The 27992-nt window shown below is 39.1% G+C and overlaps 2 protein-coding genes across 2 annotated transcripts; both read right to left on the reverse strand.

Moving 5' to 3' along the window:
- Positions 1 to 6711: 6711 nt before the first annotated feature.
- got1l1 (glutamic-oxaloacetic transaminase 1 like 1) lies at positions 6712 to 13233 on the reverse strand. Its single transcript, XM_079572766.1, has 8 exons — positions 12982 to 13233; positions 11927 to 12108; positions 11670 to 11790; positions 8341 to 8558; positions 8114 to 8264; positions 7521 to 7686; positions 7231 to 7373; positions 6712 to 6950 (listed from the first exon to the last, which is right to left on the reverse strand). Exons 1-8 carry the CDS (start codon positions 13166 to 13168, stop codon positions 6817 to 6819), a joined length of 1302 nt encoding a protein of 433 aa, XP_079428892.1. The 5' UTR covers positions 13169 to 13233; the 3' UTR covers positions 6712 to 6816.
- Positions 13234 to 17037: 3804 nt separating this feature from the next.
- On the reverse strand, positions 17038 to 26191 carry adrb3a (adrenoceptor beta 3a). Its single transcript, XM_079564952.1, has 2 exons — positions 24636 to 26191; positions 17038 to 17364 (listed from the first exon to the last, which is right to left on the reverse strand). Exons 1-2 carry the CDS (start codon positions 25916 to 25918, stop codon positions 17337 to 17339), a joined length of 1311 nt encoding a protein of 436 aa, XP_079421078.1. The 5' UTR covers positions 25919 to 26191; the 3' UTR covers positions 17038 to 17336.
- Positions 26192 to 27992: the final 1801 nt, after the last annotated feature.

Raw genomic sequence — 27992 nt, forward strand, 5'->3', positions numbered from 1 at the left:
GCTTCACGTAATAGGGCAACCGAAAACTTTGACTGACAGCTTCAAGACCGGGAGCGCTTCCGACACGCGTCTCCTGAGCGCGCCTGTCCCGACGGGAAAAAAGCCTGTGAATTATTTAAAAGAAACATCAGCCCAGAGCCGGTGCTGGTCCTTCTGGGGCCCTAAGCAAAAATCGGGGGCCCTACAGTACACGTCCCATGGCTATTCGACGAAGAGCGAACCCATTTACGGTCAAAAACAGTTCCACTGTGCAGTAGTGCAGGGCAGAAGGGGAACATAATGACCTCAATTCAATGAATGGATTTTTTTTTTTTTTTACCAGTAGTATGGATTTTCAAGACACAACAATCTCATGTTATCTCCTTAAGATCCATTAGTGTAAAATTGAACAAGGAGGAAACCTTAAAATGTTGTATACTGGTAATAAATAAATAAAAATACATTCAGGACATTTACTCCAACACGCTCGTTCATAACAGCCTCTTCAGTCTGTAACATCAGCCCATCAAGAGGTGGAGGCTGAAATATTTTCCATTTTCATCCATGTATTCTTATTTTAGTAATGTATCCATTGTAATACACTTTTTTTTTCTCAATACCACACAAAGTTAATTGTGTATTCAAATGAAAGTACATTTTAATTTATTACAATACAATGATTCTTTATTTTAGTAGCAAGATTGCAATAATAACTGCGCCATTGCGATTGACTGCGGAATTGCGGGAAGCAAATGCAGAAATTGCATAAACTGTTCAAATTGCATAAATTGCTTAATTTGCATAATCTAATTTGCATAAACTGGTAACATGCATAAATGTCATGTTGCATAAACTGTATAAACTGCATAAAGTGGTAAAATGCATGAATGGGTTAATTTGCATAAATTATGTAAATTGCATAAACTCTTTAAAATGCATAAATCCTAAATGGCATAAACTCTTAAGTTGCATAAACGCTTTAAAATGCATAAAGTGGTTAAATCCCATAAAGTGGTTACTTTGCATAAATTGTTAATATTGCATAAACTTTTTAAATTCCATAAACTGGTCAAACTGTTGAAATGGCCTCAGTGCTTGATTGGCAGAAGCTGCACAAATGGCTGAAAGTCCTGGAGTCTCCCGATTGGCTGGATTCCCCCATACACACCAATGCAAAAATTTCAAACTACCGTATAAAAAAACTGGAAAACTGCAGAAGGCCAATTTTTTCTCAAAACCCACAAGTTGCAGAAGCTGAACATGCACAAAGTGCAGAAATTGCATAAAATGCAGAAAAAAGTGCAGAAAAGCATGGATTTGCGGCAGCCCCATTATAAGTCAATGGGAAAAATCTCCGACATTTTGGCCGATTGCGGAAAAACCGTAAGTTGCAGAAGTCCCAAAAGTAATAGCACCCTTCTCCTCAACATGCGGAACGTTTTGATGCATAACTTGCATAAATTGCACAAAGCATGAAGGTGCTGAAAGCTCTAGAAAATCGGGAAAAAGATGGAAGAGGAATAATAATAAAGAACATGAAAACCAATAATTGCAGTCAATCAATAATAAAAAAAAATGAGACCAATATTAATCTTTCCCAAATAATAAACTTAGATTGACACAGCCAATCAGAAGTAGGCTATGGGTTTACAGGTTTACATACTTTTCTACCCTCAAATCGCTGAAAGCGGCAAAATAAAGGACTTTTATCTCATCACGGACACATTTTGCATCACTTTATATCGAGTATAGCGGGACACAGGCCGATAGTGGCAGGAGGCATCAGCGCGATGGAGCTCAGGATCTACACACCGGATAGGACGCACCTTCTTCGGCAAAAAAAAACGGCGCGGGGACCGGGTCATTTGACCGCAGCACGGAGGGACTCATGTGCGGATAACAGCTCCAGAGCTGCACATCTGGGACTTATACTGGAGTAACCGTCTTATCAAGACAGCAAAAGTAAGGAAAACACCAGTGTGTGAAAATAGTGTGGGGATATGGGGTTCCATTTGTGCCAAAAATAAGTTGCTGCAATATGTGTCGATATAGTTGGTCTATGTCATTGCTATGTGTCTTTGGTCTATGTTAACGGTGTACATGTTGTTGCCAAGTGTTGTTTGACATTTGCATGTAGATGTTGTTTATGTGTTTGTTGTATATGCGTTGGTTGCATATGTGTTTGTTGTATATGTGTTTGTGGCATATGTATTAGTTGTATATGTGTTTGTTGCATATGTGTTTGTTGCATATGTGTTTGTTGCATATGTGTTTGTGGCATATGTATTAGTTGTATATGTGTTTGTTGTATATGTGTTTGTTGTATATGTGTTTGTTGTATATGTGTTTGTTGCATATGTGTTTGTTGCATATGTGTTTGTTGTATATGTGTTTGTTGTATATGTGTTTGTTGCATAAGTGCATATGTGTTTGTTGTATATGTGTTTGTTGTATATGTGTTTGTTGCATAATATGTGTATACATAATGATGTAATCTGCGCGTGACTTAAGTGCCTGAGACGGTTCAATGCTGTTGTTCCTTAGTGGTTCATGTCGTTGCCCCCATGTGGTAAATTCATGTAATTATCTGCACATGTCTTGACAGTCTGTCGTTGTTCACTGCTCTCTGCTGTTGGTTCATGTCGTTGGTACATGTCGTTGGTTCATGTCGTTGGTACATGTCGTTGCCCCCATGTGGTCAATTCATGTAATTATCTGCACATGTCTTGACAGTCTGTCGTTGTTCACTGCTCTCTGCTGTTGGTTCATGTCGTTGGTTCATGTCGTTGGTAGCTACTGTTGTTGCCTGCACCCCTTGTTCTATGGAGGACCGTGGCTGCCAAAACTATATATATATATACATAAATAAATAAATAAATAAATAAATAAATAAATAAATAAATAAATAAATAAAAAGATAAATACATAAATAAATAAATACAGAAATAAATAAATAAATGCAAAAATAAATAAATAGAGAAATGAATAAATAAATAGAGAAATAAATAAATAAATAGAGAAATAAATAAATAGAGAAATAAATAAATAGAGAAATAAATAAATAAATGCAAAAATAAATAAATAAATAGAGAAATGAATAAATAAATAGAGAGATACATAAATAAATACAAAAATAAATACAGAAATAGATAAATAAATAGAGAAATACAGAAATAAATGTATAAATAAATACAAAAATAAATAAATAAATATATAAATAAATAAATACAGAAATAAATAAATATATAAATAAATAAATACAGAAATAAATGCACTTATTCTCATAATTGCACGCATTTCTTTGCAAATTTTATATTTTTTAAATTTATTTATTTATTTATTTATTTATGTATATATATATAGTTTTGGCAGCCACGGTCCTCCATAGACAAGGGGTGCAGGCAACAACAGTAGCTACCAACGACATGAACCAACGACATGTACCAACGACATGAACCAACAGCAGAGAGCAGTGAACAACGACAGACTGTCAAGACATGTGCAGATAATTACATGAATTGACCACATGGGGGCAACGACATGAACCACCAAGGAACAACAGCATTGAACCGTCTCAGGCACTTAAGTCACGCGCAGATTACATCATTATGTATACATATATGCAACAAACACATATACAACAAACACATATACAACAAACACATATACAACAAACACATATGCACTTATGCAACAAACACATATAAAACAAACACATATACAACAAACACATATACAACAAACACATATGCACTTATGCAACAAACACATATAAAACAAACACATATACAACAAACACATATGCACTTATGCAGCAAACACATATTCACTTATGCAACAAACACATATGCACTTATGCAACAAACACATATACAACAAACACATATACAACAAACACATACAACAAACACATATACAACAAACACATATACAACAAACACATACAACAAACACATATACAACAAACACATAAGCAACATCTACATACAAATGTCAAACACATATACAACAAACACATATACAACAAACACATATACAACAAACACATATACAACATACACATATACAACAAACACATATACAACAAACACATAAGCAACATCTACATACAAATGTCAAACAACACTTGGCAACAACATGTACACCGTTAACATAGACCAAAGACACATAGCAATGACATAGACCAACTATATCGACACATATTGCAGCAACTTATTTTTGGCACAAATGGAACCCCATATGGGGAAACCTTCGTGAGACTTCGGACTATTCCGAGTTGACCCGAAGGGCCCTTGCGTCGAATTACATTGGTTTTAACGTGGATCCTTTGGGTAAGCGTTTCTCAAATGTATTATCGTGTAATAGGTACGCATTTGGGTGCGACTGGGTTGCTCCTGCTCATCCCCAGCAGACCACTGCGTTTTGGTGTTATATGTGGCAAAGTAGGCGGAGAGTGAGTGCGCGCTGGAAGAGCCTGTCCCCGTAACAACGCGTTGATTAATCAGTGAAACAACACCGTAGTTTGACTGAGACGCGGGGCCCTAATGGCTGCGGGGGCCCTACGCACCTTGCGTAGTTTGCGTATAGGTAAAAACGGCTCTGGCCATACCTGCTTTGACATGAGCAGATCTTCAAGGTTGTAACAAGAAGAGATGATGCTTGCTCTGAGTGAGTCACGGCGAATCATCGATCAGCGTCAATCAGCCCCCGGAGGGCCTGCCTTCTCCTAACAATCAGCTGACTTAATTTACACCTCTCATAATAAAGACATGCTCTGTGCTTACTCTTCATCAATAAATCTACTTTGTCCAGTCGATGTCTGAGTGAGTATAATACGTGAGAGAAATTTAAGATAACAAATCACTCACCAACCCAAAACACACAAGGGTCCACCAAGTCCAACTTCAGAGAGAAAGTAACTATGGTGTAAAGTAATCAATGTAAAGTAATTAATGAAATAGATCAAGTTTAATGCACATCTAAATCTGGATTGAGCTACTGTGCTTTGTCTAAACCAGTGATTCTCAACTGGTGGGTAGGAACTCAAATTGAGTTGCACACATCTCCAGATCGTGGCCAGAGCTATCTAGCTGGAGGATAGAGCATTTCGGGGAGATCCATCTAGATACAGAGGATACACATGGATATGCACACATAAGGCTCCAGCCAGTCCTGGAATCAAACCTGTGATTTTCTTGCAGTAAGACCAGATTACTAACCACTCAGCCACTATGTTCCTCAGTTAACATCAAACTCTGAAAACAATGTTGGGTCGAGCTCTTAAATATAATGCTTTGAAGTTCAAAACACCATCAAAGGTTTCGAATGTGTGCTCAGGGACATGCTGATTGTACAAGTAGTTTGCTCGAGAATTCTCAAATGAAAGACTCGGCTACTTTAAAATACTCTCTCTTAGAACTATGTCATGTAATGAGAGAGCGGGATGTATAGGTGCTCACATAGAAAAGACGGATTCAAAAAACGTATCTGAATGAGGCTTTTGTTTGCCCACATAACAAGGACAAACATTTGTATTGAACCATTACGGGTTGAAAAGAATAAGGCAATGGCAAAGGACTCAGAATCCAGACTGGTCATGAAGACTAAACAACATGTGTTGTTTTTTTGTAAGGTAAAGGAAACATGTCCACATCTATAAAATGTATGCATTGTGTCTCAGGTGCCTAAAATGTATCCATCAATGCACAATTTAATTTACAACATCAACTTTTCTTTTATTACAGAAGAGCCAGACAGAATGCCCAATTGCACAGTATTATTGACACATGCTGTGCAATTTAGCAGATTAAAATGTATCATGATTCATCAATATCTTGATGAAAGTTGGCATATTGTTTTGTGGGGGAAAAAATCTATTTGTCCATTTGCGCTAAACGAGCTGCACTCTTTGTAGAACATAACATTTACATTAGTGATATGGCAGTATTTAGAAAGAGGCTTCTGTGAGTTTTAAGGAGCTATACCTGATGTTACTTCAAGAAATGAAATGAAAGTTATGTTGACCTCTTGGTATTAGTATATAGTATAGTATAGTATTAGTATAGCTTAGTATTTTGTAAACTCAAACGTTTGTGGAGAAAACAGCGTGCATCAACTTATAAAACATTTGTATCAATTTTATGAACTTTCAGGCTATTTTTCTTATGTTTTTGTGAAAGTGACCCTGCAAGTTGTGAAATGTGTCAATAAACTTGTCCCTGTAAAGAGTTTGGATGCTACAAATATATTAGGAAAGTTAGGAATGAGTTTGGACCGCCCCTAACATTTTAATTTAGTGGCTTTAATTGTTTGCAATCAAACTTTTAAAGCCTTGCACGCATTACAAACACAAACTAACACAAACTAGCACAAAGTGACGGCCCACAGGCTGGTTTGACCTACCTAGGGATCAACGGAACATCCGAACATATGCTATTGTATATTACTACTTTCTGTCAATAGATTCATTTTTCACGATAATTTGCAGCTCATTTTAAAGTAATTTTTATATTCATTATTTATTTTATGCTCTAATTCAAACCATTTGTTCACATTTTATCAACAAAAATATTTCATAAATGTGAAAAGCCTAACTGCTTACATCTGTCTTTTTGGCAATAATTTCATGTGACTAATTTGCCATTAATTGATGATTAAATAGTTAATTACGTTTTGATTAATCATGAGTAAAAGCATTAACTTTGACAGTGTAAGGATATAGGATATAAAGGATATAATGTAGCACTACCTTCTTGTAAATTTACAGTCTCATAGTTCTCATCAACTGTTATGAAAAAGGAAAGTTAATAAGGGCTCTTTACTTAAAAAGCCATGATGTCAGAGTGAAGTGGCTTGGCGGATGGACTCAGCTACGTACTCCAGGTTTCTACCATTGAGTGCACTCACATTAAGGCATCCATTGGGAAGAAGGTAGACATGCTTCGAGTAGGCCAAAAAGTCCACCTGTGGATCTAGATTAGAAAGACAATTATGCGGTAGCTTTTAAGAAATGCATCCTTTAGACCTCTGCAGACATGTTCTGAATGGCAGGTGATTCTTGTCTATGCACTTCATAGTTAGTCTTCTCTCAAATCTCCCTGATGTGTTCAAAATGCTCTTCATTTTAAAATAAAAAACGACAATCAAATGGCACTTGTACTACTTTAAATTCCTTAAATCATTGCTATACTGATAATACACTGTGCATCCTTCAAGTGTGTACATTATTACAAGTAAATTAAGATTTCTCACCACTTAGGCCAATACAACTGAATAGTCCTCGCTGATGAGTGAGATGGTCCCAAAAACCAGGACATCCCAAGTGCCTCAGTCTTTCTCTCAAAACTTGGCGCACCAACATACATCTTTCAACAAGGCGCTTTATCTCCTCTTGCCTGAAAAAAGAGGCCATTTAAATAAATATAGTTTCCAATGATAATGAAAAATGTACATTTATATCAAATTGGATTTAGCTAAAGAAAGATATTAGCAGCAGACCCCTGAAAGCTTTGAAAGGCTGTTCATCAAATTCACACACTTACCACTCTATAAAATGAGCCGGATTACTGAGAATAGCGGTGACAATGTGTGCTCCCATCACAGAAGGCTGAGCCCAGAGGGATTTCACAATCTCCTTGGCCTGGGACTGCTTTGCCATCAGAAAGTAATTGTCTTTCAAGACGCACAAAAGATGACCGACACCCTCACCTGAAATAGTAGAGTTGTAAAAATGCAATCCAAAAAAATCTGCATTATTATTATTTGACTCTCAGTATGAGAACTAAGAAGTCTGCATATAATAAAAATGTGCATCCTCTCTGTATCCTTTTTAATCTTTCTGGTCTCAATACAGCAAGTCAGATTCAGGTTTTTTTTGCCAAATGCTTCCTTTGTGTCAAGTGCATATTAGTAATATAGTCTGGCTTGTCAGATGGCAAAATTGAATATTATACCAAAGTCTATATGAAGTATTATACAACAAAAGAGTTACCTACTCAGTACAGACAAGAATAATATATGTGGCAAAAATAAGGTACTTTCTAATCCTCTACTCTATTCTTATGTGGTTATTCTGAAACAGACTTTTCTTAGAATATTCAGAATAAGCAATAGGCTGATTGGGTGAATTTTTTACCGTATTGTCCAAAGCAGTGGGAGAATGACTGTGCGCAGATGAGCTCCATCCCCAGCGCGGCACACTTCTGAATAGGCCTTGCATCACACCCTAAATGCCCTGTGCTGAGAGCAAGTGCAGGCAGTAGAAAGAAAGGAAAAAGCCTTCGCCCCTGTTGGGAATTTTAAACAAAATGTGAATGTGATGCACGTCAATGAGCTGTTTGTTCTTAAAAGTAACTAAATCACCTTAATGATTTGTGTAATTATCTCCCATTGATTTTCACTGAGGTCTGCTCCAGTTGGGTAATGTCCAGACGCATACAGAACTACAACACTTTGCTGTGGAGCTCTCTCCAGATCCTCCACAAGCTTGTCCAAACAAACACCACGCTGCTTCTCATCCCAATAGTAATACTGGCGGATATCGTGGATGCCTGCCGCCTGGAAGATACTGGCCAATGAGCCTGTAGGAGGATCAAGACAACATATCACCCAAGACACACAAAGCTATACAAAACCCCTTTATAGAATCAATGCATAAACCTTTTAGCTGCAGAATGCAAAAAGCCATATGCAATAGTTGTTAAGCAGTTTCATCGCTATTTTAATAATGCTGATTTCTTATGCAATCAAATGCCACTGCTTTTATAAATCATCATTAAAACCATTCAGTTTTTCAAAATGTTCAATAAATCAACATACATAAATGGGATGAAAAAATATTTCATAATCATAGAAAAGGGAAAGTGCAGGTAATTGTCAACTATTAGTGTTGCTTTCAAATCCAGAACAGTGCAAATGGTGAAGAGATGTCTCTAACGTCATTTTCTTTCTGCTCCATTCAAGGCTTTCAGCATGAATCATCAGCTTTATATCTTTTTTCTGTACGTTCATCTTTTACACATGTTACTTCACACAACCTCCATACACTTCAGATATCCTGTATCCCGCATCATTCATTCCTTTCTGACTGAAACTCTGCTCTGTGTGTCCCAATGTGCTGTTTGTACTGTACTGTACTGTACTGCTTGTACTGTACTGTTGACTCTTTATATTCTCCCGCTAAATACGTTTTTTCCAAAAGCATGGCATCTCTTATCACTTCTACATAGACGACTGCCAAATAGGGCAGGGCCATATGGCCTCACGATGTAAAAAAAGAAATATCACGATAACGATATATTTGACGATATAATTGACAATGGACAAATTACTTCAAAATCCCTGTCTTACGCCTATTGGGAAGATTAATTCAGTGATCTTTTATTCTTTTTTGTTTTAACAGCCTACTAATTTCCTCGCAAATATGACCTACTCAAGCCGCTTACATCTTTCATTTCATTTTACTCCTCGAGTGGCCCTTAATTTTGCACCCTTTCAAGACCCTAATGTCAAAAAATGTACACTCCAAAAAAGAGCCTTAAAATAACCATACATTCATATTTTTTTCTGCTTCTTTTTACAAAAATCTTCTGTTGCTTTTGGGTCATTTTGATAGACCGCGGGCTCCAGTGGCTTTCAGGTCAAAATGACCGAAGGCCCCACGAGGGTTGTCCCCGTCACAGTCAGTGTTTATGCTGCTCTGATGGAGCTGAGCGTAACATAAATTATATCCTGTCCACAACAATATGAAAAATTACAACAATACCAAAAAATTATATCGCAAAAACGATATGCGGTACGATATGGCCCACCCCTACTGCCAAATCTTTATGCCTTTGAAGAAAAATGGTGGGTGTCCCCTGACCATACCAGCTTTATATGCCCGATCCCGTCAGACCTCGGAAGCTAAGCAGGAAGGGCCTGATTGGTGCTTGGATGGGAGACCGTTTGGGAACACCAAGAAGCCTGGGTGAATCTAGTGAATGAGGGAGTGGTTGGTGTTGGTTGCAGGGGCCGATGGCACAGACTGGTAGCCTCACTGACGGAAGTCAGTCTACCCCAGGACAGCTGTGGCTACAATAGTAGCTTACGACCACCGAGTATGGAGTGAATTATAATGCACAACATTGTAATGTGACTTTGAGTGTCTGGAAAAGCGCTCTATAAGACTAATGCATTATTATTATTATTTATTATTTTCTCTACTCCACCATACCATCAAGGCCCGGTTGGCTCAAAACGTTTTAGACCTTCATGAAAGCAAAACTGAACACCACACTGGTGTTTGGCCCCATTGACTCTTCGAATGACCTGGACTATCTTAAAGACTATGGGCCAGATCTTGTGGCGGCGCACGGGGCGGCGCAGGCTCTTGGCGAATTATTTTCCGAGTGGCGGCGCTATATGTGCCATTCGCCTCCGCCACCTGTGAGGGGGCGTCACAAGAGGAGGTGACTGCACTGATGGAAACACGGCTGACATTCACTTCCTCGTTTACATTGCGCTGTCTTGCGTTCTTTCTTAAGCCTTAGGCTCTCAAAGGTCAAACTAAAAAGTTTATGTACCCCATCGTGAGCTAAACGATGTTCACGTCTCGAGAGAAAAAGAGCTACAGCGTCCGCTGTGGCGCGGATCTGCCCGCGCTTGGCGTGAACGCGAAGCAAAACAAAAGCACATGTTCACTCCCCACTCCCACACAACCACTCTCCTGGACGCGGAGTCGATCTGGTTGGAGGAAAATGTGTGTCTCCACCCACTTACATACGCTAAGTCTGGAGTGGCAAGATCACAAAGTGCGCAAAATGTCACGCTATCGTCTTTGTTTTGATGCACAAGATCGGGCCCTATGTCTTTCAAAACGCAGACTATAGCACAACATTTTGTGCTTATTAGGAGCACACTTTGAGATCTTGCCACTCTAGAACTAGCACATTTAAGTCAGAAGTACATGGGGTGGAAAAACTCTCATGGCCAATGGCGGTGTATGTACAAAAGCCGATTTCCTCCAACCAGACTCCACAGCCGGGAAGGGGGGCGAGGGAGAAGTGTTGTATGTATGCGATGTAAACAAAGAAATGAACGTCAGCAGCACTCCCATCAGAGCAGTCACCTCCTCTTGCGACGCCCTCTTGCAAGTGGCAAAGGTGCATAGCTCATAGCTCCGCCACTCGTAAAATTTCAGTTCACTAGTAGCCTGCGCCAGGCACAAGATCTGGCCACCAGCCTTAGTGTTACTGTTGACTTTGATTTTAACTTCAGCTTTTATCACCTCCATCTTTTATCTAAAGTGAACCTGTTTATATAAGTATATGAGAATTTTGAGCAAGTCGTGCTGTAGTTAGTCTAAAATTCTACGGCACGGCTCTTAAGTATGAACACATTTCTCCCATTCTTGCGTTGTTGCACTGGCTTCCTGTTAATTTTAGAATACAATTTAAGATTTGATTGTAGTCAAGATTTTATTGTTATTAAGCTTTGAATGAACTGGCCTGTCATTCATTATATCATCATTATATCATTATATCCAAGTGCTGAACTGATGTCTGAGGGCTAAGTCCAGCTCATAGTACCTAAGATGACCCATAAAATCAGGGGGGAGAGAGCGTCCTCCGTTGTCGTCCCTGGGGAGGTCTTAAGACCTCCTTTAGTAAGTAGACACACTACTAAAATTAGTAAAAGAGTAGTGTAGTTACCATCACAAGGAGTTGACAAGTACACTGGTCCTGACCAGGGAGAGTTGCCAGACCAAACTCTCAAAAGTTCAGCTCCAAGACGCACGGCAGCATTGTAACCAGGCGTTTGGACCTCTAAAACCTTTATGAAATAGCAAACACGCAAGCAGCAAAACAGACATCAGAACATATCCTTATCACTTTGGTTTGGAACACTACTATAAATAGTAGCTGCATGTTCCCTTGGTAATGATAATGTAGGTGAAAGCTGCCATTACCCTGTTCTCCAGTATTGGCTTGAGACTCCTTCCCAGGGTAACCTTTGTGGCTTGCTTGGTAAATTCTGTCAAACCAAGAGGTGACGGATACTCAGGACGAATGGTGGGGTCCACACTTAACTGTTGCTTTATTTTTCCAACAAGACGCAGTTCAAATGTTTGCCCATCCTCGCTGTAATACTCTGTGGGAAACAAAAAGAATCACAGGTTGTTCAGCAGCACAAACCAGGATTAGATGTACTATTGAAGGAAGGTAACAACAACAACAACCAAGCACACAAAAAAGATTTGCTCATACATTGTACTGTAAAAAAAAAGTACAATAGGATATTTACTTAATGATTTTTTTCTTATTTCGTTTTTGATTTTTCTGAAGCCCATTGCATTATAGTGAGTGATCAGTATTTACAGCAGTTTGAAATCACTTTGTAATAGACATAATTAAACTTTTTCTTTTTTTTCAATCTTAAATAAGCTTACCATAGGGATCATTAAAGGAGCTATACTTGATTTGAAATTTGAAATGTCTTCCTTCTGTATATTGTAAACTCAGACATTTGTGGGAAAAACATTGTGAATCTAATTATAAAGCATTTTTATCTATTTCATGAACTTGCTGGCGAGTTTTGTGAAAATGACCAGCAAGTTGTGAAACAAGCCTATAAACATGTCCAAGTGAAGAATTGCTGCAATTCTTGCTACAAATTTGTTAGGGAGATTAGGGATGAGTTTGTACCTCAACTAAAATGTTAATTTCATGGTTTCCTCTTTCATTGTTTGAAAAAAAAAAAAATCGGATATAAAACCTTTAATTTGTCCACTTCGTCCCTCAATGCATCCAAACAGATGAGTGTGGACTTAACTCAAGAAGCTAACGCTAAGCCTTTTCTCTGGCTACTTTTTTTGTTTTGCCATTTGACAGCAGACCCGGTCATCATGAATCAACACAAGATAAAGGGTCTCTTAGCTGTCAGCCCCAATTTCTCAGCATCGAACATTGCAAAGCTAATGTCATCGTTTATCCTTTCACCGTGACGGACCTGTGTAGTACTCACCTGGTCCCGCCAGATAAATTTTGCTCGCCTCTGAGTCTCTCTTGAACGCGGACAGCAGACTCGTTTCGGCCTGCACCGTGCTGCTGGAGGAAAACACCTCTCTTCCTGCCGCTGCTTGGTTGCACGCTTCATTTTCCCTGCATAAGTTTTTTTCAGGGACACTGCTGGGACAATTCATCGTCCCCATGTGCTGCACTGGCCGCCAAAATCGTCCGCTATGTGCCTCCTTCACGCAGCCTTTTGTTTAGCTGCTGTTGCCCGGAGACCACACGTATTTAGAGCACTGTCACCAGGCAACAGTGATGAGTGAGTCTGTCGCTTTCGTGCGTTGTTTACTGTAGGCCAAGGCCAGAGGTCTCCACCTTGTTGCCCAGGATCTCCCAGCAGCCTTTTCCTAGAAGGAAAAGTTTCCATTAGAGTCAAATCTGTGTCTTGGCAAAAATTTGGCCACTAACCATCCTGAATTTACTCCACCAGTCCACCTAAAATAAACCTATCCACAAACAGGCAATCAGTCATCTGCAATATTTACTTTGTGAAAGTAGCCCACTGCTCGCTGGGGAACGAGTTGGAGACCACATGAATCTTTTGTGTCTTCCATTTCCCCCTTTCCACTAAAAACATGCTGCCTACATTCGGTCAGAATGAATGAGAGTGTGTGTTTTTTAGAGTGTGAGTATGTGACGAGCCAACGACGGATGGAAATTAGCCGATGGCTACAATACGGCAGTAAAATAGCGGCCAAAAAGTGACAAAAAGCATATGAAAGTGCAGCAAAAATGTGACAAAAATTAGATGAAAAAGATAATGAAAAAAGTGATGATGACATGGCTACAACGTAAGGAAAAAGATCTGTTCAGTTTAGATAGAGGTCTTAGCTTTCAAATGAGGTGTTATAAGCTCCAGTCCAGAAGCTTTTAGATTTGGGCAAAGCCGAACTGGAGAAAATACGCTCGGTTAAGGTGGGTGGTGAGAGGTTTATATGAGACCATTAGCTATTAGGACTTTTGTCCATTTAAGAAATAGAACAATTTTGAATTGTTTATTTGCTATGGCAATGGTTCTAATTTGTCACCTCCTTATGCCCATGGATGTCAATTGGTCCATTTAGACTACCCACCTTTACCCAGCAGATCACCTGTATCGGGCATTGTTATGAGAGTTTGTTTTCACCATATAATCATTTTAGTTCTGCTTGACCAAAAAAATATACATATTTGAAAAAAAAACCTCTTTGACAGTCAGCATGTATATTGCTGTTTCTATAGTGGTTACAAATAATTGCACTAGATGGCAGTAGATTGTGGATAAACACAGCCACAGGCACCTGGAAAATACCCTTTTAAAAGTAGATTTTATACTGTTTTTACAGTGTATTTAGTTACTGTTAATCTTTTTTTTTTTATTGCGATTAATTACACTTGTGAAATTGGATTAATTGTGATTTGTCGGAGTTAATTTTTCTTTATGATTATATCCATTATTAATACTTGGCCGACATAAAACAATAACAATAACCTAATATTCACAGTTTCATAATTCTATAGGAAAAGCATATAACAGGGAGCTCTCCAGCCCTTTCAACATTTCTACATGCGCTTGATAAGTCACATTTTAGATACATTTTCTTTGGGTGCGGAACATTTTAAACACTTTACGCAAACATAGATAGAGTTTATGGCCAGAGTTAAAGTAATTTTACAGTACCTCATCATGGAAAAAGGTTGTAGACCCTGTAGCTCACATACATATATGGAGTGAATGAAACATTTAACCATGTGATGCACTTTGGGTGTCTCTGGGTGAAATATACTGTAAAAACAAGATTCCCTTACCTCTTTGCCCTCTCAGAATGAGCAGTAAAAGCTTTTGGTCAAAATTGTTCTATTTGTCAGCCATTTATCACTTGGTTTGCGTGTCTTGTGGGGGTTTAATGGAGGACTATTATGAAAGTTTGAAAATGGAGGTATGTTCCAAGAACAGCAGTGTATTCCTGGTCTGTCTTTGATAGATATTTCCTTGTGGTGACATCAACAAAGGAAAAAGGGTGTTGGCGGTGGGGAAGCAACAATGGTTTTATTCCTTTTAGAGATCTACGAAAGCATGTAGTTGTTATGTGTTTGCATTTTCCCTGTTGTGAAATTAGTTACACAGTATACAACTGTATTCATAAAGTCTACAATCTTCAAAGGGGCATTATTTGTTGTAGTTTATGGTTGTGCAGCATCTCATCTCTGCACTGCCTGTCTCACATCATAGTGCCATCTATGATCAAATCCAACTTCTGTTTGTTGTCCTTTTGCGCCGATACCTTGTGTTGACTCTAAAACAGTGTGTTACTTCAGGCGATGTTTTCAAGCACTGTACCAGCAGATCCAATTCACGTCTCCTTATTGAGTTGGTGAGCTACTATTAGATCAAAGTGGTCTGAACTGGAGAGCTGTGAAGTTTAGTGTTTGTCTGAAAAGCACCGGAGGAAATAGACAATGATACAAAATAAGCCAGTGTCATCTGAGGGCACACAATTAGCATCGGAAGACCCAAGAGAACATTTATTTCATTAACGTCAAGCAACTCAGAGCAACACATTTACAACACGTGAGCGATAGAGGATGATTTTGATGTGGTTTTCCTTGGTTGGATGATTTGTTTCTGCATTAGGCTCAATTGTGCAAGATGATAATTGTTTTGGAAAATGAAAGACGTTGGAGTTGGGCTGTACTTTCCCCTTGTTTCCCATGATGCTTTAAAAAATCACCTGCTCTGTTTTTGCCCTGCGGTGGCTGTGGTTTCAATCACTCAGTACATAAACCCCACTATAGAAAACCAATTGGTTTATTTATGTGCTCTTACGTGGGGCTTGTGTTTTATAAACACTCCCCCTCAAAAGTGTGGCTTATGTAAAATGTTTGGAGTTGATTCCAATCTAGTCGTACTCACAGAAAACATTGTTGCAGGAATGGACTGATAAGCTCAGGCTTAATGTGAGACAGGATAATATTTCCCACTGCAGGTTCCTGTGCTGATTTTCTGAATTATTTTCTAGCATTCCCATAACACAGTGTTTCACAATCAGGGGGTACAGTATATTGAAAAAGGAAGGTGAAACTGAATGCCTTGTTATGCTGAAAGGAAAAGCTATTCAAACGTTTAGCTATCAAATGTATGAATTTGAGAGTGTTTGCTTGGACTTCAAAATTGTGTATTTTACAAATAAATAGTAGTTTTAGTCGATCCCTTTACAAACAATCTGCTACACCTTGAGATAGGGGTTCACGGAGTGCAAATGAAAGGTTCAAGGGGGCCGCACACGGCAAAGGTTAAAAGCACTGCCTCCCCAGCACGTATGCTTTTTTGTTCCCATTATTTGTCTCACAAATTGAGGGCAAAAACTGACCTTGACCATTGTTCCTGACACATGTGAAGTGTACTGGACCTGGTCATTTATTTGAGTGGCAGTGTATTGTTCCCATCTGGTGCAGGCTGATATTTTTATGTCTTGTCAAGACACTACAACCCTCCAGTGTATTTATATGTGTATATACTTTTTAGTGTATTATTCATGTTTAGGTTTTTAATCAATGCTGATTCATTACAACATATCAACAGAATATTAACTTCTCTTCGACATAAATTACTTTTATAACAATGAACATGTAACACAAGTTGGCTCTGCATCAAAGTGTGTCCTTTCTGGAGGCAAATGCTCACGAGCAAAATAATAGCAGATTTACTTTATTGTCTGTTAAGCCAATGCAACCAACAAGACTGATGATACTTCATACTATACAAAATACTTCATAATTTAATTTTGACACTAAAACCCATTGCACTGCAGGTTAAGTGAAGTAGTGAGTTTACGTCTTAACAGTTTTTGACAGTGCAAGTCTGTGAGGAAAATAAATACTATCCATACCAAAAGCATAGACTTTTAAGATTTACGCAAAAACATAACGATTGTGCGGATACAGATTTTGGCTCAAAATGAATATTGTAAGTCTGTAATTAAATATGCAAAGGCACCGTTTATTTCATGTCAGATCCTTTCTCTCAGGTCAACTATAGTTTTGTCAACCAGTCATAAATAATTGTATAAAATTCAGAGAGGGGAAAGGCCACAAAGCTTCCTGGAATGCATTATTATTTTCGCATACTTAAAGTCATATTTTTCAAGCTTGTGTCCTCAATGCCTCCTCTTCCAATCCAGTTTTTTCAAGGCTCTTCGTTGCACGTGTATCCTGGATGTACAGTACTTCTTTCTTGCAGGACAGCCTTGACGCAGTCTTTCTCTGTTTTGCCCTTGAAGAAACATTAGTGGAGTGACTTTTCTTCAATCTTTTAAGAACTTATGATCCTCATCCATCGGTTTCTTGTAAAGTAAAGCTGTAGAGAGAAGAATAAACAATTAATTAAAAAGTCATCTTAAGTAAGTGCAGGGCTACTGTACTGTCCAACACAGTCCCCATAAATCACTAGGGGGCTTTGAAGCTGAATGTTCTCTCTAAATCTGATGCTATTAGGCCCAAGGACCAAATCCGGACTCCCAGCGTATATCCTCTGGCCACCCACATGATCTGTTCAAGTTAAATGTCACTCCAAAAATACTGGAGATGTTGTCAGTGTTTTTCAAAATAGTAAGTATCTTTAAAGTGAGAGTTTTTAAACTCTTAACCCCCACCTGAACCTGACATTTTCTCCAGGAAAGTTTGTCCAGGAAGTTTGGCTTTACGCAAATCTAAAAGTGCTTGGAAAAAAGTGTCACAATAACAAGGACGAGAATGTGACAAAGAAGCGACAAAAGAGTGACAAAAAATGGGTGAAAACGCAACAAAAACATGACGAAAGCGCATCAAAAACATGCCGGAAAAGCAACAATAGCAACATCAAAAAGCGACAAAAAACAGACGAAAACACAGAAAAACAATAGAAAATGTGACAAGACAAAAGTTAGGATCAGTTTTGTAGGTCTAAGCTTTCAAATGAGCCGCTACGCTGTTGCTCTCCAGTCGAGACATTTTTTGTTTTGAGTAAAGCCGAACTGGAGAAAATATGCTCGGTTAAGGCGTGGGGTAAGAGGTTAATAGTTCAAATACAGTGATTACAATCACATCTCAACCTGGGATAGTTTTCCCTACTTAATATATTAAGACAGCCATACCTCACTTGAAAGCTCAGAACCTTATGAACAGCCCCAGGTGCAGGGATTGTGGTAGCAGGCACTGAGATCAGAGAGAGTTCTTTTAGGGTTACTGAATACTGTTTTTAGCCAAAGCATGAATGCTCAAAGCATTGGGCTCATTCTACTTTCTGATTGTATCAGCTTGAGAACCAAAACAATAATGAAAACATCTTTTACATCATGTAAAATGGATAAGCAATGCTTCTGAAATATCTTGACAAAATACTTCATACATTATATGTAAGTCTGATTCATGAGCACTTTTTGTAATTGATTTTTTTTTTGACAATGGACGAAAATATTTGTTCACCACCAAGCAATATTAACCCCTGCATTAGATCCTTTTTATGATGAATTGTATGGTTAAATAAATAAATTCCGCCTCAAACTTTGGCCCCAGGCAGCATCTTGTATAGAATACCTAAAATGAAATGGCGAGAAGTTTGACCCGCAAACCTCTTAATTGTTGTGTACACCCCCACAAAGCTATTGTCATGTTGCCAATCACATACTGTTGATATTATGGTTGATGTAATTGCATACTCTTTTCTGCTGCTAATTGCTGAATGCTTTACAAAGTGTCGCTCACTCACTCGCCTTTTTCTTTCTCCAAACAAAATAGGAATCCGATGCTATCATGGCTTTGAACATGTCCACACAGGAAGATGAAAAGATGACACAGAACATGTCCTGAGCAGAGCAAGAAGTGAACAAGACCTCATGATATGGATACAGTTAAAGGTAAGGTTCGTGTTGGTGTTGTAAGCACTAATGTACTAGGATTGATATTTTAACAGTTTCACGTGAACATATTGTGTTGTATTGATTTAGTTGAAGCGAGAGATTCATCAAGTTTAAGGTAAATTCATTCATCATCTGTGGCATGTGTATTTTCCTTTTACACCTGCCACACATGTGTTGAGGATTTGGCACTAAAAACCACATTCTACTCATTACTCATTTCTCTATGTAGATTTTAGATGGTTAGAAGTAGGACTGCATAATTAATCACAATTATAATCACAAAGTCTACAAGCACTTATGTATTATAATGTGCTCTGAAAACAACATTTATTTTTCTATTTTTTTATGCATACAACCTGCTGACTCTGTAGCTTAGACCTCTTCAAACATGTTGTTTGAAGAGGTCTAAGCGGCAGAACATACTGTATTATTTCAGCCTTCACTTTAAAGTGGTTTAAAGAGACTCGACGCAAGTTGGGCATTTGTATCACTACTGCTATCTCAGGTCTTATGCGTAACTGCAGCTTCTATATTAAGCTCGTGCATGACGGCACTTCGGACCAAATTAACAGCTTTTTGTGTGACAGAGCATGATTTTAGAGACAGTTGTGGTGGTCTGGGCTCAGTCTGGGCTCATTCTAAACATTAGGACATTGTTGGCGCATGTAGGGGGAGGAAAATACATCATTTTTACATTTTTAAACTCCGTATAGTCCCTTTAAGAACTAAATATTGATTTTGAAACGTATATCTCAAATCTAATTGTTATTGCAATTTCCCTTAAAGCAGTACTAAGTATGCCCCTAGAGGCCATAAGCGCCACTGCAGGTGTCGTAGCATGATACGTTTTTTACTCATTAATTGTCCGTGAGAGTAAATATTACGCTGACAGAAAAGACAAAGGGAGAGAGGGATATTGTACATCCAATCACAGAATGGAGATCTTTTTTTTTTCACTCAAACTTGGCTGTACTGTTTAAGTAGCGCTAGCCTGCAGTTAGCTTTGGCCGTTAGCCTGTTAGCTTCTTCTTCGTGATTCCATTTGTGTGTATTGGTGACACCTACCCAGCAGCAAAGTTGCAATTGTGGTTTTCTGGCCAGAGACACCAGAGGGAGATGAATGACCCCTCAATCATCCCATTAACATTTGTATTAACCCCAGAGGGACTACGAAAAGGATTTATTAAGGTAAACATGTTACTTAGTACTGCTTTAAATATGCAGCCGTTGAAGTCAAACCACAAGAAACTGTGATAAAGATAAATGAAATGTTAAACACACATTGGACGTGATCAGTTGCAGAGTGATCACTGCTAATAAACATGATTATACATCACGATTATTGCCCAGGATATGGGTGTCTCTTGGGGCAAACCATGATGCAGCGGCTGGTCCGCCTGAGCGGTTTCCCACAGGTGAGTACTGCTACAGTATGTTTAGTTGGATCCTGCTTTCTGCTTTCTGCTCTCTTAGTCCTGATCTCTGCCTGAGCATACTAAAGGCACAGTATAGGTGCCGGGGAGACAAACTTAGTACAGAAAGATCCCGGACTCCGCAACGGCACAGGAAAAAAAGCATTAGCACTGGCTGACCCCTCCTCAAACACAATCAAAACATCACTTTGCCTAATGCGGGCCTAATCATATGCTTACACCCAGTATACAGCGGGCTTTGAATGTAGGGCTGGACGATTTGGAAAAATAACCTAAATGGCGATGACTATACTCACTGTTCGGATTCTAAATTACAGGTACACTTCACATGCACATTTTAAGCAACTTCAGAAGCATTGAGGTTTGAGAAAAGTCACAAAACTAGCTTAAATGATACAGCAAGTATCAAGTTTTATACACTACGAAAACCTATGGACTTAGACATTTTGTTGTCTTCAGAGGACATCCAGCTGCCTAAATTATTGAAACCTTTGCAATCTTGGCAATTGCGATGATTAAAATCGTGATTTTGTAACCTTATTTGAACGTACCCAACAGGACAGTAAAGCTAAAGCCTAAAGCTATGCATGAAACATCTCTGTTGTTTGTATGTCATTGGGAAAATATATAGGGAGCCAATAAGAAGTGGCAATAGTGGCTATTTCAAAGCACATGATGTACGGCAAAACATGTCACTCAAAGTTGACACTGCCCACACAAAGATGATTAGTGATCTTTAAAGGACTGCTTGTACTCTAAACTTTGATTCACAGAGTACAAACAAATGCATTCTCAACAGCCTTTCCAAATAAATACACTGAATTATTGAAGATGGAATGGTTTTCTACTCTGATATTTTCTAATGCTGTAATACAAAGGTGTAGCTTTTGTATTATTAGGTGACTCGAGAGTAAGGTTTCGAATTTATGCTATTGCAGGGGGTTTCTGACACAATCTCTACAACATTATGGTAGTTTTTTGTAATGTAAGATAATTGCATTTTGAGTCGACGCTGGAATAAAAAGCAATATCAAATTACTATACCAAATAAATGGCTTGTATCAGCTGTAAGTACCGCACATTAGCAGGTTTCTGCACGGTGAAATCAGCACATTACACGAGATCAGACAGATTTTGGTCAGATACCATTAAATCCATTTTCCAGAGGAGCCGCTCCAGCACCTCTTTTTCTGACCCATCAAACACGGAGCTAAATCGAAATTCATCAGCCTGCCCTTATTTGCACTGACCATTTCAAACAGTGCATTTTTGTACTGCAAATATTTCACCAAATCATACAGAGCAGGTTTAGTTTTGTAACTAATATTGGAAAACCTAATTTTCCTCACTTTATGTTTGTTGTCTTTACTTATTTATATACTTCAATCTCTGCTCTGCTGATTTTTCAATTCAAGTCAATATTTAAGTTACTGCCTGCCTGGTTGTGCCATTTGCCTTTTCATTCTTTAGTGGGTAAATTATGATTCCTTGGCTGCTTCGCAGTGAAATAAAATGTTCCTCGTTCAGTCTGTTTTCGGGGGTCATTTACCCAATGTTTCCCTTGTGCAAAACCAGTAGCACATCATAAAACTGTAATACAGACCATTTCAAATGAGAAATTAGGCACAAATTGTCCACAATTCGCTATATTCTAGCTTGCTCCCGTTATTTAGCACCCGCCTTGATAAATCACCTCAGTCATGTATCAACTGTGCTAAAAAGGTTATTCTGCTCAGTCTGCTAATAACATGTAGTGTTTTTTCAAATAAATGGTCAGAGTATCACAAAGACGTGTAAGTAAAAAAGTGGTCCAATCATGCACTTTTGTTTTTGTTGTTTTTTTTACAAGCCAGCTGTAGATTTTGGTTATTTTGAGTTCATTTCTAAAATAATCCTGTGGAACTGTGAATATAGTAATTGTATTCCTTGCCATTTTTGTAGCATTAAAAAAGGAATCAAACGTCCAGGAGGATTAAAGGTTTACTAATGATAACAGAGACAAATTTGACTGATTTTATGAGATGAGTCTATGCAGCCAGCCAGAGCTTGTGCCATAGAAAGCAGAGGATACGTGACACCAGAGGCTGCTGCAGTGTTGATAAGGGCGTTTAGTGTGCCTCTATTGTTGCTTGTCATGTATTTGTACGAAAACAAACTTGATATCATGTTTGATATTATGTTTTCCATGGAAGCTCTTAAACCTCTTATAGCTTTTATTTCTCAAATCCTGCCCAAATCGTTATGATCCTGATAGAGCTGCATTTCATAGGATAAAACATAAAAATGTAGTTAATCAATATACTGTATCTGTAAGAAAATCACATTTTATGTAACTTCTGTACAGTACCAATAATAATTTTGTAATACTTTTATTTTAGCAATGAAAAGATATGTATGTAAACCTTTTCACCTCCCGTCCCAATTGTGCTCATAATATTGTGTTTGAGTTTTGTGAAATGGACTGTGGCCTGGCAGTATTTTACTCTTAATGCTTGTCTTTGAGATTGACTTTGTCTGTGGCAGCTGCACTCACTTAACATTTGTAATCCAGCTCAAAGCACTTCCCTGAACCACTGAGCCGTCCTGGGGCTTATTTACAACCCAACTAACCGCTCGCCATTTAAGGAAGACTTTTCATAAGCTGCTCAATATCTCACGTTTTTATGCCCCTCATTGATGATGTCTGCAGCGGGAATCCGCCAAGAGAGGGCTGTCATGTCAAAAAAATGGAAACACGGAAACAGTGAGCGCTAAGTCAATATTTGAAATAAAATATCCCCGTGCAGTGCAAAATGATTGAAAAATACATTTTATTGCTCTCTTTATTCTGATGTCTCACACCACCAAGCAGTTCTTAGTTATGGGCAGGATGTTCATTCACAAAGACTATTCTAGACTATTGATTTGTAAAAACAACATTTATGTTAATGTTAATTATGTAATGTTAACAAGGTCAAATTAGCCTTTAAATGAACTATTGAGTTATTTTAATCATTGGCCATGTTAGCTACATATTTGCGAATGCTTTCAGTTAAGACGAGTTCTCATGAGTGATGAGTGTTTACTTTGCTTTCTTATGATTAAAAAAAACCACTTAATTTACATTTACAATGTTGTAATTATGAGCTGTTTGTCCTTATTTTGTACTGTTATAGAATATGGAGTAAGGGCTCCGACTGAAAGTTGCATTATGGTTTATGCACCAGTTGTTACACAGATTAATGAGTGTACACTTTGTACTTGTTCTTATATGTTGTCATAAATATTGAATTGTCCAACCTTGGTTAACCTGCTGTTTTTGGTGCGTTCTGATTGGCTGAAGTTTAACTCGCCCTCCCCTCTCCCTCTCTCTCTCTTTGAGGGGTGTCCCTGTGTGTCATTGATAAAGATTTATCAGTATTGCGGGCGATAGGCAGGGCGAGCTGAGGCCCTCTGACAGGCTTCACCCTTAGTGGAAAGACTCAGGCTGTTCTGTGAAGTGGCCCTATATTTTACTGTCCGTTGGCTGATTATGATTAATGATATGCATTGTTGACTGCGCTGGTCTGAAATATTTTTCCACAGATTACCAACAATATGTTTGTAAGGGGAGACGGACATGTGTGTTATTTTTCCTGCTCTGACATCAGCAGGATTAGAACGGTGATTGCAGGTAACACTGAAACAGCACATAGTCTAGATGTTTATTTCCTCAGGGACAGAAACCCAGCTCTTACATTTCACTGCCAGGGCAGCAGACATGATTATTTTTATAAACTGTACCACTCAATTAATTTCACAGACAGATTTTAAGATGTATTAAATTGTCCAAATATGGATTTGTAATATAAGGGATTGTCTTCAAAAAATCTAAATAAACTAAGGAACAAATTAACTTTGAATAAAATCAAAGCAGTGCTAAATATTAGTATTATTTTATGAAATTATGTCATATTGTATTATATTATTGTAGTATTTGGTATTGATTTGATGTTAACAATTGTATTAAAGTTCAATTTCCTGCAACCTTTGGAATTCAGTGAAATATATGGCATGACTGTCGTAGCCTATGAAGGGTCAGGTTTCATGGAGAACTACAGCATATTGATAATACTACACACTACATGACCACCGTTACTGCTGTATATATCCTCATTTATATATATATTTAAATAAAGAATCAAAAAAGCCAACTTGTGCGGTTAATAATTGCTATTGTATCCTCTGTTCTTAGAACATATAAATCTGGAGATTTTGAGGGTATCATTTTAATTGCCCATTGCCTTGTAAAAGCATAAAGTGAGTTCTGTGAAACTTACCATGACGATCCTGGTTCTGATATTTCACTAAACTGTGCACTCCCGTTGGGCTGCAAAGGGCCAGACGATGCCTCTTCACTCCGGTAGCTGCACAGTGTGCTGGCCGGGCTCTCAGTTCCCTCTGTCGTCCCATTTGGAGCTTTCTGGAAGGTGCGGGTACCGCCCGTCTCTGCGTCCCAGAGAAAACAGGGGCAGCGAGTCTGAAGCTCTTTATACAAAGAGTTAAGCCATAGCGTGGACAGCCAAGGGCAGCCCAACAAGTTCTGAAATGCAGTTCGAAACTCTGGGCTCCTGCAGTAAATGATGGGATTGAGACCTGAGTTTATGTACCCAAGCCAGTTCAAGAGTCTGAAGATCCAGTCTGGGATGCCTCTGCCATTGATAATGTTGGCCACGAAGAAGGGCAGCCAGCACACAGTAAAAGTCCCCATAATGATGCCCAAAGTTTTCAGTGCTTTGTGCTCCTTCACCAGCATCAGCCGAGAAGGCCTGCGCTTGGTGCTCTTCCTTTTTGCGCCGTTGCCACTATAGCCCACAGATGGAGATGGCAGTATGTTATTTACATGTACTTGTAATTGTCCTGGACACTCATGTTGGAAACGTAGTCTGTTCTTGTCAATAAGCTGTACCTGCCGTTTGGCTATCAAAAACACTTGAGCATAGACAAAAATCATTATAAGCAGTGGAATATAAAAGGAGACTATGGAGGAAATGATAGCATAGGGCATGTTGGTCACAAAGTCACAACATGCTGTATCGTTGTAACATTTTTCTGCTTCTTCATTACCATTTGCTTGCCAGTATCCCTTCATTATAGGTACAAATGATATTAATGCTGACACTAACCACACCAAGCACACTATGACCCGGGCTCGCAGCTTGTTGAGCAGGACCTTGTGCCGCAGTGGCCTCGTGATGGCAATGTAGCGGTCCACAGCAATCACACACAGAGTCTCAATACTGGCTGTAACACAAAGGACATCCACTGATGTCCAAAAATCACAGAAGGGTTTGCTAAGCTGCCAGCTTCCTGTCACCACAATAGTGGCCCCGAGAGGAACCACAAACACCCCCATGATAAGGTCTGCACAGGCCAGGGACATGATGAAGATGTTGGTTGTGGTCTGTAGCTGTGACGTGCGAGCCACAGCGATGATGACCAGCAGGTTTCCCACCACAGTGGTTGGAATGATGAACACTATCAGCACCAGGCTCCAGGGTCCCGCTGCTGGGTGGTACGACCCAGAGCTATTTGTCAGACTGGTCACTGTTGTGATATCCATAACTGTACACAAGTCAGTCACACGCAGGAGGGATTTTTCTCCTCATTAGGGATCCTCAAAGTTGAATATCATCAGCATTTCTGTGCTACAATTTGCTCAAAAATAAAAACAAAAAGTTGAATCCTGTGTTTTCCAAAACATTATTCCAAAAAAGGCCCGACCATGTTACTTGCAAACATGTGTCCACACTGTGCGCAGCTTTGTAGCAATTTGCGGTCACAGACTTGAATGGCCCCTGGGAAAAAAGAAATCCAATAAAGAAAGTGTAAAAAGTTTTGAGTTAGTCCACCAGCGTTAATGCAACTTTTTCACAGACTCTCGCATAAGCCCCACTAACACAGCTGGACTGCCAGAGATCAAGCAACAGTGACGCTGTAGCAAGAACCACAAGAGTGCTCAGTAGTGGACTGCCCTCTCTCTCTCTCTCTCTCTCTCTCTCTCTCCCTCCCCCCCCCCCCCCTCTCTCTCTCTCTCTCTCTCTCGCTCTCTCTCCCTCTCCCCCCCCCCTCTCTCTCTCTCTCTCTCTTTGAGCACTCCAAGCAGGTTGCCCAAGATTGTGTTGGCTCTAATCACACTCTGTCCCAACAGGGAGGGGAGGAGTTCAAAACAGTGTCCGCACACCAGCAGAATTATTGAGCTTAATTCAAAACTGCAAAGATGTTGCATTCTATCCTTGTCTCTGTCATTTTCTCTCATTTAATTTACAAATGACTATATCAAAATGCTGGGTAAAAATGAAGTTATATTCCATTTGGCTGAGATTAGCAAATAATGTTCTTGATTTTGGTTCTAAAGGTGGAAGGTTTATTTACGATGCAGTTTGTGGTCAGGCTTTTGACCACAAGGCACGAGTCACCTCAAACTCTGGAGAACAGGAAATACGTGCCCTCCCTCTGACTTAAAGCCGTAAAAGAAAATAATAGATCTCTATCTCAGTGTTTCTCAAGTCTGCGCAGTGAAGAAGAACAATCGGCCGAATGCCTTCCATGCGATTCTGTTCAGATATCCAGTTCACCACAGGTCTGTCACCGGGCAGCTCCTTTTTTGGCCTGCCACTTTTCACTGCATTCACACAAAAACAAACAGGGTTAAAAGCATGGTAAATTAATTGGTAGTTCCTATATTTAGGGCCAGTGTGTTATTGTTCTTATATAACATGCAGCTGCTATTTTGGTTCTCAAGTATGCTTGGAAACATAAACAACCAAATACCGGCAAAAGAATAATGTGTTGTCCCATGTTCAATGCATTATGTGGCAAGCTGTGTGCCACAAGAAAACATAACTCAATGCAAAAACATTTACAATTTTATGGAGCATTTATTCATGTATGACTCCAGTGGAAAGTGAATGTGTGTCACTTGTACCTTAAATCTAATTTAAGCTTAACCAGATTGACATGAATGGCTTGGACTAATTGCTCTCATCTGATGTTCATTAATGAGTTACTTGTAAAGTTAATCATCAGGCTTTCACTGATTGAGAGGTTCATTTTATAACACGTGTGCAACAAGGTCAGTAGACAGGGAGGGGGGGGGGTTTCACCAGCTGTAGGGGCGATTGCTGTTAGCGTGAGAAGATGCCCCACTGGATCAGAAGAGGGGCCTGGTTTGAGACAGGAGTTGGCACACTTTGACGTGTTGATGTTTGGGCAGCCGCTGCGGATCCCTCACCATAAGCACTCTGTAAATTATAGCGATCAGCCTCACAAACTGTTGAATTGTAGAAAAACTAGAATGCTGACAAAAAGAACCAACACAAATGTAAAGCACAAAATCTATTTAAAGCAGGACTAAAACAGAGTGACATGAGCAACGTTTATTTTACTAGTATGCTTTTGCTCAACACACATCCTTTTCTCCATCACAAACGCCTACTTCTAGCATTTTAAATTGACCAACAGACTGACTATCTGATTCTGACCTACTTTCCGGGAATCAGTTCAACCATTTTCTGCATGTCAGCTATTCACCCGGAGCCTTTTGTGTCCTTTTCTGTGATGTTGATTTATGTCTACACAATATCCCGCCTTAGTGAGCTGCTGCCTCTGACCAGCTTACCTGTTTGGATGTCTTG

Source organism: Gobius niger, assembly GCF_951799975.1.
Source record: "Gobius niger genome assembly, chromosome: 1".
In the NCBI taxonomy this organism is placed as follows: Eukaryota; Metazoa; Chordata; class Actinopteri; order Gobiiformes; family Gobiidae; genus Gobius; species Gobius niger.

Coding starts and splice junctions, on each gene's coding strand:
- adrb3a (XM_079564952.1), bottom strand. CDS start 25,918: ATGGATATCACAACAGTGACCAGTCTGACAAATAGCTCTGGGTCGTAC. Junction 17,365..24,635: donor TCAGAACCAGGATCGTCATG/GTAAGTTTCACA, acceptor TTCTCTCTACAG/CTTTACTTTACAAGAAACCG.
- got1l1 (XM_079572766.1), bottom strand. CDS start 13,168: ATGGGGACGATGAATTGTCCCAGCAGTGTCCCTGAAAAAAACTTATGC. Junction 12,109..12,981: donor AATTTATCTGGCGGGACCAG/GTGAGTACTACA, acceptor TGTTTCCCACAG/AGTATTACAGCGAGGATGGG. Junction 8,559..11,669: donor CTTGTCAACTCCTTGTGATG/GTAACTACACTA, acceptor ATCCTCCTACAG/GCTCATTGGCCAGTATCTTC.